Genomic DNA, 14,028 nt, shown 5'->3' with positions numbered 1-14,028 from the left:
GGCGGGGGGCGGAGCCTGCGGCGCTGGCGTCGGGCGGCCGGGGGCGGCGCGCTGTGAGCGCCGAGCGGGCTGGAGCCGAGCAGCAGGCGGGTGTGTTCCCCTCTCCCCGCGGCGGGCGGCCCGGCGGCGGCGGCGCGAGTAGGGGTGGGCTGGTGCGTGTCCCACTCGCGTAGCGCGGGGGCTGGTGCGTGTGGCCGCAGAGGGCGGGCGTGCAGGCGCGCTGGGGGCAATGGGGGTGCGTGTGGCAGGGCCTGCAGGTGTGAGGGGTCGGGTCCCTCCGGGTCGGTCCTGTGGGTGCCGAGGGGAATTTACTTCTCGTGACAACAGCGCAGTGACCAGCTGGACAAGTGTCCCCCCAAGCGGGTGGGGCGGCAGGCGGCAGGTCCAGTCTCCTGGTCTCAGTAATTCCCTGCCCGCGTAGCTGACCGCAGGTGCGGACCAGGAGGGGACAGGCGCTGGACATCCCCGTTCTCTGGTTGGGTCAAAGCGGGGGCAAGGTGGATTTTCCTGACGCTGCTGAGGGCTCTCCTCCTCCGCAATCCGCTGCTGGGCTGTCTCTCCAATTAGGTTTATTGATGAATTGCTGACCCTCGTTTTTTAAAAATCAACCCCACAAGAATACTCCCCTTTCTTTGTCCTCCCACCCTTTGGAAGAGACGGGGCTGTGAAATGGGCTGCCCTGCATGTGTCAGATCACAGCCCCTGAGTCCCTGCGTAGTTCAGTTTCCGTAACTTTATTGGCATGCTGGGTGGAAGTTTTTGGAAAAATAGTTTATTGAATGAAAAATGAATTTTTGATCAATATGAAACTGTTCATGAGTTTCACACAAATAGTTTTGGCTGTTAAAAACAGCCAAAGGAGAAGGGAATGGTGGTGGTGATGCTGCTGTCGCTTTCTAACATTCTGACCTTTTAGTCGAGAGGTTAGGGCACACGTCTGGGATGTTGGAGACCCAGGTTCAAATATCCGTTCTGGAACAGGCCCAAAACTTATTAATTGAAAATTGTGAAAAATTTCACATTTGGTATGACCCAAACCAAACTTTTTCTTTTGTTTTTGGAACTGCCACTAAACACAGAAACAAAAAAAAATCAGTTATTCCTTTAGCTTTAATAATGAGGCATGCAAGTATTAATCTATTAAGTTCCACTAAGTATCTTTCTCAGACAGGATTCACTCTGATAATGAGGTTTTATACAGTGTGTCTAGTCATATTGTTAGAGCAGCAGGCTATATGTGGGCAAACCTGTCTCCTGTGGTCTCATTTTCCTTTGGTTGCAGGCTGTAAAACAGGTTAAGAATAGCAGAACTTATTCTAATTTGATTGTAGAGATGCCATTTGTGAAGGGACACATACGTGTGTGTGGGAGAGGTTGATGGGAATTTAGTAAGGCAGAAAGTGTGGTATTAGAGTGATCAGGGTTTCATAAAATGTCTTTCAGCTCATTTTAGAGACCATCCAAGAAACAGTGTTTAATAAAACTAGTGACTTATTTCTAGGAGACAAAGCAGGCAAACTCTTTTCCTCTATAATTAATCTCCTTCCCTCACCCGAGTCTTCTATTTCTTCTCCTACTCTAAATGGCCAATAACTTTCGACCTAAGGAATATTGTTTCCCTTATATAATGTGGCTTGCATTTTTGGCTAAATATATTACAGAGTGTTTTCTTTACATTTTGAGATCTTTGCGTAGCTTCTTCCAATTTATACAAATTTTACAAATTGCTAAAGTGAAGGAATTGGGGGAGTTTCAGGGAACCTGTCATACTGTAGGTAAAGTAGTAGGTTTAAAGCATCAGACTGGATTTCATATTAAAGAGGACACTTTTTTAATTTGAGAAAGTATTATTCCTTGCTACTTTATAAACCCTTACAGGCTGCATAGATTTCACCTTCCCATGTTTACATTGTGTAGTGTATGTAGTAATGTAACATAAAGATACTACTATGTAATTCTTATACTTTATTGGATTTGATATGCACTTGGCTCTTGAAACATTATCGTGTGTCTGATCTCTGCTATGTAGAAAATGTTGGCTGCTGTTACTTAAAATATTTGCTGTGTACAATACTGTTATCTAACTCTAGAGACCCATGTGTAGCAGCATTTAAATATTACTTGTATGCATTTTCTTTGCCCACCTGATTTCTGTTGGATTTTTGAGAGGAGGAGGTGAACAGCAGTTTAACGCAACATCGTCAAGGTTGGCAGGCCCAAAGCTTCACAAAATTTTTCTGAACTTTTCAGCGGCTCACACATACCCAAAATGAAATACTACATTGCAAGGAAGCCCAGCTTCTTGGCCTGGAAACCAGTTAACATCCAAGGTGTTGAGTTTTCACATGATGGCTTTCTGCACTGTACTTTTCCCTCTATACTTTAGAGAGCAGGCAGGATTTGCAAGAATCTTGCGCTCTCTGAAGTGCTTGGATATCCTGCCTGCTCACAATAGAAGAGTTCTCAGGCAACGGATGGTTCATTGTGTACACTTGTCATCACAAATAAAAGCACATGTAGTAAGTTTTGCCTGAAAAATCTCTAGCACCATTTTAATGTATCTCTAACCAACTTCCCCCTTATAAATGCTTTCAGTTACCCACTTTTCTAGAGGCCCTCATCCAACAAGTACTTTTGAACCTTTAGGATAAAAGATTGTCAACTACAGAAGCACTGGTGCACCAAAAATCTCACTCTTCAGTGTAAAGACAAGGTCTTCTATCTGACCCTCCTTTGATTTGCAAAGACACTGTTCTTATTCTTAATCTCCAAAGGTTAAGAAATCCATGCTTGCTTTTCAACATTCAGTGCTCTCCTATACTCACCTGATGACTCCTTCATGCTTCCTATCATATGCAATGACATTTCCCATTGTCATTTTAAAAGGTTCTTCAGCCACAACTTACATTACAGTTACCTTGCAGTTCTTTCCTCACTTCCTCTAAATTTCCTCAACCATCCCTCTACAGACCCCCACATTTCTGATCCTACCAACATCTTCCATTCCAGGCTTTATAGGCCATCATGATGATGTAAATATGAGATTTGCTTTTCTATCATGTTCTTGATGGTTATAAAGCAGACTCCCTTGTAAAATTGTTCTAACTTATTTTCCCTTATTGGCTGATGTAATGGTGAGTCCACTTCAGATCTAAGTTGAGAACATGGCACCCAACAATGAACTGTGCTTGGTGCTGAAGGAGATAAGGTTTTTACTTGGTTTAAGATCAACATCTTCAATCCATTTTTAAAACTTACGATTTAATATTTTGGAAGGTGGATTGGTCTGAGAACATTTTGGCAGTGTGGGCCTCTCAAACAAGGCAGTGACTTTATTTAGGGAGTCATCAAAAGGAGCCCGAGTAGCCTGATGCATGCGTAGTATACATAAAACAACTTCAGATAAATTAATAAATTGTCAAAAGTGACCTCCACTTGTTCCTTCCCCATTCACTCAGGCAAAAGCCTAGATAAATAGATGAATCTTAATAATAAAAAATGAGCCCTGAAGCTGAACAAATTCTAGCTCTCTCAGGCCAACTGAATAAGTGAATTTCTGAGTCAACAGTGCTCTACAACCAGTATTCATAGTAGAAATTTCATTAGAAGGTGCACAAATGGTGCATCAGTGATGAATACGTTATAAATAAGGCTATGATTTAATCACGGGTATTTTTAGCAAAAGTCATGGACAGGTCACGGGCAAGAAACAAAAATTCACGGCCCGTGACCTGTCCATGACTTATACCATAAATACCCCTGATTGAATCATGGGGGGTGGGGAACCCGGGAGGCCCCGCTGCCACTCTGGCTACCACTGGGGGGGAGCCCTGGCCGCCACAGGACCGCTGCCCCGGCCGCCCCGGAATTGCTGCTGGGAGCCACCAGGCTGCTCCTGCCACCCCCCAGGACTGCTGCTCAGGTGTTCCCTGGGGCGAGCCGCACTGGCTGCTGCTCGGGTAGTCCCAGTGGCTGGTACAGCTGGCCCTGGGGCCAGCTGCTTGGACAGTTCTGGGATCAACCACACTGGCCGCTGCAGAAGTTACGGAGGTCGCAGGAAGTCACAGAATCCATGACTTTCTCGACCTCTGTGACAAACATGGAGCCCTATACATTCCTGCGTAAGAGGTATACACATTGAATTTCAAAAATGCATGGAATACTCAAGGAGCTGGCTGAGGAGATATCTGAGCCATTAGTGATTATCTTCAAAAAGTCATGGGAGAGATTTCAGAGGACTGGAAAAGGGCAAATATAGTTCCAGTCTATATAAAAGGAAATAAGGACAACCTGGGGAATTACAGACCGGTGAGCGTAACTTCAGTACCCGGAAAGATAATGGAACAAATGATTAAGCAATCAATTTGCAAACACCTAGAAGATAAGGTGATAAGTAACAGTCAGCGTGGATTTGTCAAGAACAAATCATGTCAAACCAACCTAATAGCTTTCTTTGGGAGGGTAACAAGCCTTGTGGATGAGGGGAAGCAGTAGATGTGGTATATCTTGACTTTTGATGCTCTCGCATGATCTCACAAACAAGCTAGGGAAATACAACCTTGATGGAGCTACTATAAGGAGGCGCATAACTGGTTGGAAAACCGTTCCCAGCGAGTAGTTATCAGTGGTTCACAGTCAAGCTGGAAGGGCATATAAAGTGGGGTCCCACCGGGCTCAGTTTTGGGTCCAGTTCTGTTCAAATTTTCATCCGTGATTTAGATAATGTCATAGAGAGCACACTTATAAAGTTTGCGGATGTTACCAAGCAGGGAGGGGTTGCAAGTGCTTTGGAGGATAGGATTAAAAGTCATAGAATCATAGAATATCAGGGTTGGAAGGGACCTCAGGAGGTCATCTAGTCCAACCCCCTGCTCAAAGCAGGACCAATCCCCAGACAGATTTTTACCCCAGTTCCCTAAGTGGCCCCCTCAAGGATTGAACTCACAACCCTGGGTTTAGCAGGCCAATGCTCAAACCATTGAGCTGTGATCTGGAGAAACTAGATAAATGGTTTGAAGTAAATACCGTGTTTCCCCGAAAATAAGACAGTGTCTTATATTAATTTTTGCTCCCAAAGATGCGCTAGGTCTTATTTTCAGGGGAGGTCTTATTTTTCCTGGAGCTTCGGGGCCTTATATTCCGGGGTGGCCTTATTATCGGGGAGGTCTTATTTTCGGGGGATGTCTTATATTACAGCGAGAGGCAAAACTGGAAGTAGGTCTTATTTTCGGGGGATGTCTTATTTTCGGGGAAACAGGGTAGGATGAAAGTCAGTAAGGACAAATGCAAAGTACTCCACTTAGTTGCACACACATACAAAATGGGAAATGACTGCTTAGGAAGGAGTGCTGCAGAAAGGGATCTGGGGGTCATAGTGGATCACAAGCTAAATATGAGTGAACAGTGTAATACTGTTGCAAAAAAAGCAAACGTCATTCTGGAATGTATTAGCAGAATTGTAAGCAAGACATGAGAAGTAATTCTTCCGCTCTACTGCGTACTGATACAACCTCAACTGGAGTATTGTGCCCAATTCTGGGTGTCACATTTTAGGAAAGATGTAGACAAATTGGAGAAAGTCCAGAGAAGAGCAACAAAAATGATTAAAGGTCTAGAAGACATGACCTATGAGGGAAGATTGAAAAAATTGGGTTTGTTTAATCTGGAGAAGAGAAGATTGAGGGGGACATAATAGTTTTTAAGTACATAAAAGGTTGTTACAAGGAGGAGGGAGAAAAATTGTTCTCCTTGTCCTATGCTCAGAGGTTAAGAAGCAATGGGCTTAAATTGCAGCAAGGACAGTTTAGGTTGGGCGTTAGGAAAAACTTCCTAACTGTCAGGGTAGTTAAGCACTAGAATAAATTGCCTAGGGAGGATTTGGAATCTCCATTATTGGAGATTTTTAAGAGCAGGTTAGACAAACACCTGTCAGGGATGGTCTAGATCAGGGGTGGGCAAACTACGGCCCGTGTCCTGCCTGACTCCTGAGCTCCTGGCCCGGGAGGCTCGCCCCCGGACCCTCCCCTGCTGTTCCTCCTCCCCCGCAGCCTCAGCTCGCCCTGCTCTGGGCGCAGTGCTCTGGGCGGCAGGGCTGTGAGCTCCTGGGGCAGCGCAGCTGCAGAACCTGGCCTGACCCGGTGCTCTGAGCTGCGTGGTGGCAGCGGCATAGCCCGGCTCCAGCCGGGCGGTGCGGCTGTAGCGTTGCCAGCCACTGGTGCTCCAGGCAGTGTGGTTATGGGGCAGGGTGCAGGGGGTTGGATAGAGGGCAAGGGAGTTCGGGGTGGTGGTCTGTGGATGGGGGTGTGGATAGGGATCGGGGGGGAAACAGAGTTGAATGGGGGCAGGGGTCCCGGGGGGCAGTCAGGAAGGGGGGAGGTGGGTGGGGGGGGCAGGGGTTCCAGGGGCAGTCAGGGGACAGGGAGAAGGGGTGATTGGTTGGATGGGACAGGGTTTCCCCGGGGGGGGGGGAGAGATGGGGGGGGGGGGGCAGGCCATGATCCCCTCCCCTAACTGGCCCTCCATACAATTTACAAAACCCGATGCGGTCCTCAGGCCAAAAAGTTTGCCCGCCCCTGGTCTAGATAATATTTAGTCCTGCCATGAGTGCAGGGGACTAGACTAGAAGACCTCTCAAGGTCCCTTCCAGTCCTACGATTCTGTGATTGTGATCTACTAATTTTATGTAGAACCTACCCTGTTTAAACTTCACACCTAACTATTTAGGTTTTAGTGTTCTTTTGATTGGTATATGTGACAGAACTGTATAGCTGATGATTATGTCACTCTTTCTGTGAATAGAAGTTTACAGAGTCACTAGCGAGATGGTTTTACTCAATAGCCAGAAATAAGTGTAGTGATCCATAGGGATGGGATGTCTCTATGGTGTTTTTTTGTTTTTGGAGAAAACCCTTTGAAATTGTGGTATTCTAGTAATATATCTAACTTTTCAGGAAGTAAACATGATTGGAAACAATTTCATTTGCATAAGAAGTTTAGGGAAGCAGAAAGTAGTAACCACTGTGTTATGGCACCTCTTTTCTTATAAAAAGTGTCATGGTACCTTTAAGCGGTTTTCAATTTCTCATCCAAAAGATAGTATTTCCAATAGCACAGTTACCCTAGCAGAATGATGGTGGTATTGATTCAGTTCTGACTAAGAAGTGGTGCCAGCTTCTATAGTACTTGCTAAGGTGGGTGTTCTCTTTTACATTTACTGACCAAGTCTCATTTGATCCTGTTCAGATTGGACTAGATTGGACTAGATTGCAGCCTGGCTAATAGAAAATGTAATTAATCATGCTGTTAAATATTTCTGTATGGCCATTTGATTTTAATTATTATTTTTACTAGGTTATTCTGGGGCTTAGAAAGTTGGCTGGAAGTACTGGAGGTTACAGCACCACGGTAAGTACGCTGTATTAAAATTTAGGGCAGGCAAGTTGGGAAGGGAACTGACATGGAGGCAGACAGAGCAGGGAGGGGCACAGGGAAATTTAGGCAAGGCTCAGGAATGAATCAGCCCATGAGAGTTGGGGCCATCCGTGGGAAGATTAACATGGTGAGAACACTCTTCATTTTTGGGAAAGGGAGTGGGTAGATTGACTGACTTCTTGTTTGTGGGGGCAGGAAAGGGAGGTGAAGCTTGAGATGAGAATGCTGAAGATGAGTAATAGTTAGCACTTCACATTTTCATAAGGGTGTACAGACATTAAACCTTACTTACAGCATGCCTGTGAACTATGGCAGTATCCCTTTGACCATTTGACAGATGGAGAAACTGAGACAAGGATTTTAAATGACTTCCCTAAGATAATAAAGCAAATCTGTGACAGACAGGATTACAACTTGGGTGTTCCCAGCAGCACGCTCAAGCTACTAGTTTCTACTAATAAGTACAGTTTATTATCACAAAACTTTAATAATTACAATGTTTTGCATGTTTCAAAAAGGAATGAGATGAACTTCAGTGTAAATCACTGTTTATAGTTGTGTATTGTAATAGAATGTAGCCTACAGTATTTGGAGTGGGTTTTTTCTCCTTGTTTAAGGTGGCTTTCTAGAAGATGACCATAGAGGATCTCCCAGAACCTTCCCAAGAAGGAGATTCATTGATTGAAAGATATCAGTTTTTATTCCCAGGCTCTGAAACATCAGTTACTTTTTCAGTTGCAGCAGCACCAATGCCTTCAGACTGTGGTATGTATATTTACAGAAGGCGAGTGTTTGTGAAACTACTTTGAGATCATGTGCAGTGCCTGAGTTTGAGAGGGTGAAGTGAGATTAAAAGAATACCATCAATTTAAAAATTATGCTTCTGTCTGAAAATGTATCTACAGTTTATTACAAGTACACCTCTACCCCGATATAACGCGATCTGATATAACACGAATTTGGATATAACACGGTAAAGCAGTGCTCCGGGGGGGGGCTGCGCACTCCGGTGGATCAAAGCAAGTTCGATATAATGCGGTTTCACCTATAACGTGGTAAGATTTTTTGGCTCCCAAGGACAGCGTTATATTGAGGTAGAGGTGTAATACCTGAAATTTCTACAAGTGAAATTAGTGAAAAATATTTTCTAGTTTGTGCATTTCAAAGCACTTTGTTTTCAATCGGTTTTGCTATTTCTTCTGTACATTCAGTTACCATGACTTTCACCTGGTTTTTGTAGGCTCCTCACACGTCAACATGGAAGTGAAAGTTGTCTAAATTTTTTTTTAAAAAAAAGAAAAGGTCTGTAAATCCACAAAAATTGGCAGGTTGACTCAAATGCAGGTGCAGTGCCTGAAAATATTTTAAAATCACTTTTAAGAATTGACCAGATTTCTTGTGGGAGAGGCCCCATAAGTACTCCATTTTCGAAACACACAGTGGGACTTTCAGGGGGAAGAAAACTTCTCTTGGAAACATTGTGTTCGTTACTAAGGAGAACAGTATCACTTCTATAAAGATAGTGGAATTTGCCTTTTTGAGATACTATTAAATTGTCTTTATATTCATCCTTTGAAAATAGAGTTATATATTTGAAACAGGTTAAATAAATATTGTCCCATTTGATTTAGTGATTAATTGGAAATGTTTAAGAAAATCTCTACCCTCCCTTCAGATATCAAGGGTGCTTGGGAAGTGTAAAAAGCTATCTTTCAATTCTGGTTTCCCCCGGCATTGATTCCATATAACATCTTTATTGTACTTCCATGCTGCTGAACACTGTAGTATTCTATGTTCAGGAAAATTAATGTTCTTGAGACCAACCTCAGTTGCTGGTGTGAGGATCTGGGATTTAAGGTTTTAAGGATTGAACATGCTGTATTTTAATATGTGAATATGTATCTTTTACTGCTTAGTCCCACTTTTTTTGATAGATTTACTTACTCAATGAGCCAATCATTTCTGCCAATGATGCTGGCCTAGATTGCCTGTTTTTCCACTTCTCCCTCAAGCACCTCCCTGGTTTCTCCCATTCTGCACCCTGTGTGTGGGGGAAAACCTCCCTATCTGAATATGTAAAGGCCCCACCCTATTCTATATCTTTCCTTAAAATCTTCTTGTGATATGGAGGCAGGCAGAGCAGGGAAGGGACACAAGTCACCAGTTAGGCACTAGTTAGGCTAGTGGTGAGATGGGACTTCTGTTGTTCTGCTGAACTTCGTTTAAATGTAACCTCATCTGATCTCCCATACCACATGATTTCTGTTTTGTCCACCTGTTGAAGTCTGTCTGAAACCCAAATTGTGAGCTCTCTGGGTCAGGAACTGTCATCTTTGTTACTTAGCACAATGGGGCTTGATCCATGTTTGGGGTTCTGGGCAATTCTCTAACGTAAATAATGTAGGGGTTTGTGCTAATATTTATAGACTCCTATATATGACTTGGTGTTCAAAGGTTTGTTTTTTTGTTACATGCTGAAAGGACTCTGTAAAAATTGAGTCATGGGGTTCATGTTTGTTCTCTTAACTTTCCATAGCCAAGTTGCTCAGTTTACCAGTTAAAAAGATAATTTCTTTTTAACTACCAGCACCACAAACTCAGTCTGGGATCTGAAAGCTTAACTGTAGCCTTTCTGGTTTGTACATTATTTAACACTAATGCTTCTCCATTCAGATAACAATTCTCTTGCACTTCCAGAGCTGTCTGATGCCATCAGGAATAAAAATTAATAACTAACCTTTATTTGTATCAAAATAATAAACAGATTTGAATATGCACAGTGAGTCTGAACTCTACCTTACCAGCTTTATTGCAGCTTCACTCTGAAACACTGTTTTTAACCTATTATAACACTGTAATGGAGAAGAGAATCGGAACCAGTGAGCAGAACTGTCAATAATATAGTTATAACTTCTTCTGTCAGAGGATCTCAAAGCATTTAACAAATATTTGTTTATTCCTCAACTCTGTTGGAGATTTAAGTGTGGCATGTGGCGTTTTCATTTTAGATTTTGGGGAAACTGAGGCATGGGACGATGAAGGGCATTATCGTCTTTTTCACTAAACGTGAAGAGATTTACCAAAAGTCTCACAGGTCATTAGTGTAGTACACCTCTACCCTGATATAACGCGGTCCTCGGGAGCCAAAAAATCTTACCGCGTTATAGGTGAAACCGCGTTATATCGGGTAGGGAAGGCTGTACCTCCCCAAACATCCTGGCCTCGCCCCCATCCGACCCCCACCTATTTCCCGCCCCCTGACTGACCCCTCAGAACCCCCGACCCATCCAACCCGCCCCCGCTCCTTGTCCCCTAACCGCCTCCCGAGACCCTCTGCCCCTTATCCAATGCCCCAGCCCGGCACCCTTAACACGCCGCTCAGAGCAGTGTGTCGGAGCCGTCCCTAGAGGGGTGCGGGGCCCGGGACAAATCAGCCTCCCCGCTAGTCTCCTCACTGTCCGCACAGCGCTCCCGGCCGCCGCTCGTGTCCTCACCCCACCTACCCGCCACCTGCCCGTCACTCGCCTCCCCGCTAGTCTCCTCATCGTCTGTCTGGCACGTCTCCCTGCGTCCGCCCGCCCGCCGCTCTCCTAGCCGTCTTCCCGCCCGCCTGCCTCCTCACCTCCCTCCTGCCTGCCACTCCCCATTCGCCTCCTCACCCCGCTTGCCCACCCACCTCCTGCCCGCCTCCCACCCTTAACACGCCACCCAGAGCCGCGTGTCGGAGCCAGACACGCTGACCCCCCAGAGCGCACAGCCCCGCCCCCCAGAGCGCTGCTTTACTGCATTTTCTGCAAACCCATGTTATATCGGGTTGCGTTATATCGCGGTAGAGGTGTAGTAGAGAAACCCAGCCCTGTTGACTTGCAATCCCATGCTTTAGCCATTAGATTATGTAGCCTCTGTGATGAGTACAAAGATGCCATTTTACAGTCACCTGTTTAACCATAACCATACCAAAATGGTAGTTATTGCTGCTCAGCCTGGGTACTCTCTCTGATTACCTCTTAATGGTATCTGGAGCTTAGCTTCAGCAATGTGTGTGCGCCTTGAGAGAGCAGGTACTGGGTAAGAACCAAGGGTATTGGATCTGCTTTTTTAGCCTCCTATCAGATCCTTTCTTCCTGTGTATGGTGGTGGTTGTACTGTTTATCTGTCAGGTTTATAAAACCTTTTACTGTGTACTGGTATGGATATCATAGTTGGTGAACTGGTATATGCTTTTTATTAGTTTCTCTCCTCAGTATTTGTTTGGGATACTATAGTTTTTTGTTTTTTATCCAAATGGTTGTTATGGTATATTAAAAAGTTGCCTTCCAGTACATAATAGAGAAACAACTTCCTAGCAGTTTAGAGATCTGGAGGAGATGCATGGGAGATAATCATGGCTAGGCCACTGTCTGCTTGTGACTTGCTGTGATAGCTTTCAGCATGAGATTTTCTTGGGCCTAGAAAGAGGATAAATGTAATGGGTATGTTCTACTTATTCCCAAAGCTATATGATTTGTTGGTGCAGGGTGGCTTGTGTTAAGAAGCAAGGCTTGAGTGGTGCTGAGAGTTGAGATTTTTGACAGAATTTGGATTTGAATTAGAATTGCTAAGTGATAAGTAGCTTTGAAGCTCTACACTGTTTTCTGCCCTTTGGAGTCAAGGGGACGTGATGAAAGAAGCTTTAGAATATTGATGTGTGCGCTCCTCATTTGCTTTATCTCTTGACCCAATTGAAGTTGTGGTGAGTCTCACTTTTTTGGGGAAAAGTCGTGGCGATGCATCCAGAGGTAGTTTATACCATCTCAACTCCTCCAGTGTCATGCTCTCAGCCCTGTCCCAGAAGTCTGAGACCTATATTTACTCAGGCTTGGTCTACACTTACCCCCCAAGTCGAAGTAAGGTACGCAAATTCAGCTACGTGAATAACGTCGCTGAATTCGACATACCTTACTTCGAACTTACCGCGGTTCAGACGCGGTCCACACGCGGCAGGCAGGCTCCCCGTCGACTCCGCGGTACTCCTCTCGTTGAGCTGGAGTACCGCAGTCGACGGGGATCACTTCCTGGTTCGATTTATCGCGTCCAGACCAGACGCGATAAATCGAACTCGGAACTTCGATGCCCAGCCGCCGAACTAGCGCGGCAGTGTAGACCAGCCCTCAGAGTAATATCTCTGTCCAGCTAGCCCTGTATCTGCAACTGATGCAAGACAAGTTGACATTTTGTGCATTCATTATAAACCTTTTAGAAGGCAGCACCATAGTAGCCTTTGGGGTGATAAAAGTTCAGTGATTTCCAGTTTCCAATCACTGGCTGAGTAAGACACATCTAGCTTCCATTCCTCCTGCAAATAATCATAGCTATCCAAATTCTTATTTTCAGGGTTTAAAAATTTTCACTAATACACAGCATACTACCTTGTGTGGGTCGGGGACATACATAGGTTTTTAATCTGGAAGGCTGTATCTTTGATGCCTGCATTTTGGGTTGTAGTGAATGCCTTTCCCTTATTATCCTGATTATTCTTTATTTCTGTTCTCCTGGATGTCATGTATAAGTGTGCATGGTTTTTCTGTGATATTATTTTTTTGGGGAGGGAGGGGCAGGTTCATAACGTTGAGTAAGCAAGTGCAAGTTCCATCACTGTAATTGAATCTACTAAGGGCTTGTCTGCGCTCAAGAATAGCTTTGATTCAGCAGTCTGTGACCAGCCTGAAGCATGGGTAAATTTCTGTTAGCATAATTGTTGCAAACACTTACATGTCCTTATCTAAACTTAAAACTCAGCCCCAGAGCACCAATACAGCTATACTGATTGCTGAATCATGGCTTTCGCAAAGTGTAGATAAGGCCTCAATGAGAAGAAAAGATAAAAAGTTAAGTGAAGATGCTGAATTTGCTTGTGATTCTGAATTTCAGATCTGTGCATCTCCTCCCTACTTCTTGCCTCAAAAAAGTTTTGAAAAGTAGATGCATTGTTGAAGCATTTTAATACCCAAATTTGCATATAATACTCCAAATCTTTTCTTAAAAACCAGAGTTCTCCTTCTTTGATCCTAATGATGCAGCATGCCAAGAAATTCTTTTCAACCCTAAAACATCAGTCTCTGAATTGTTCGCCATCTTACGGCAATGGGTTCCACAGGTCCAGCAGAACATCGATATAATTGGAAATGAGGTGAGGAATGAAGGAGAATTCCTGAACAGTTTCAGTGTTAAAGAAAAATGGTATAGTGTTGATAATGATCAGAACTGATCTTATTCAATAGCCGAAATAATAGGTTCAAGAGATTGTTTTTGCCTTATAGCACATAGCTACTGACCAGTATAACAGTGATACAGGCACCAATACAGTAGAGGCGACATTCAGCTATCTTTGTGAAAGAGAAGGAAGATCAGTATATAACTATTCAAGAAAATTGTGAGAAGGAAGCAAGTATGGGTTGAAGAAACAAATAGAGAAGTTCTTTTTGGAACTAAAATGATTAGGATTTCCCATCTTCCACTTTTCTGTTTACAGTAACTTTTAAAATTCTGACAAAGGTGGGACTTGCAAAAGCAACTAAGTCACTTGGAAGCTGAAGTCTTTTTCCTTATTTCATCAGG

At 44.1% G+C, this 14,028-nt stretch overlaps 1 protein-coding gene across 1 annotated transcript in view; it reads left to right on the top strand.

Moving 5' to 3' along the window:
• Positions 1-30: 30 nt before the first annotated feature.
• The window catches only part of CLIP4 (CAP-Gly domain containing linker protein family member 4), a 42,152-nt gene continuing 28,154 nt past the window's right edge, over positions 31-14,028 (top strand). Inside the window, exons 1-4 of the mRNA XM_026649586.1 lie at positions 31-90; positions 7,351-7,404; positions 8,049-8,196; positions 13,461-13,600. Of these exons, the coding sequence (XP_026505371.1) occupies positions 8,064-8,196; positions 13,461-13,600 (273 nt within the window). The 5' untranslated portion in view covers positions 31-90; positions 7,351-7,404; positions 8,049-8,063. The remainder of the gene's footprint in view (positions 91-7,350; positions 7,405-8,048; positions 8,197-13,460; positions 13,601-14,028) is intronic.

The sequence above is a fragment of the Terrapene carolina genome, unplaced genomic scaffold (genome assembly GCF_002925995.2).
Source record: "Terrapene carolina triunguis isolate 2854851 unplaced genomic scaffold, T_m_triunguis-2.0 Scaffold85, whole genome shotgun sequence".
Lineage (NCBI taxonomy): Eukaryota > Metazoa > Chordata > Testudines > Emydidae > Terrapene > Terrapene triunguis.
The sequence above is the reverse complement of the archived record's forward strand: the minus strand, read 5'-3'. Positions and strand labels throughout refer to the sequence as shown.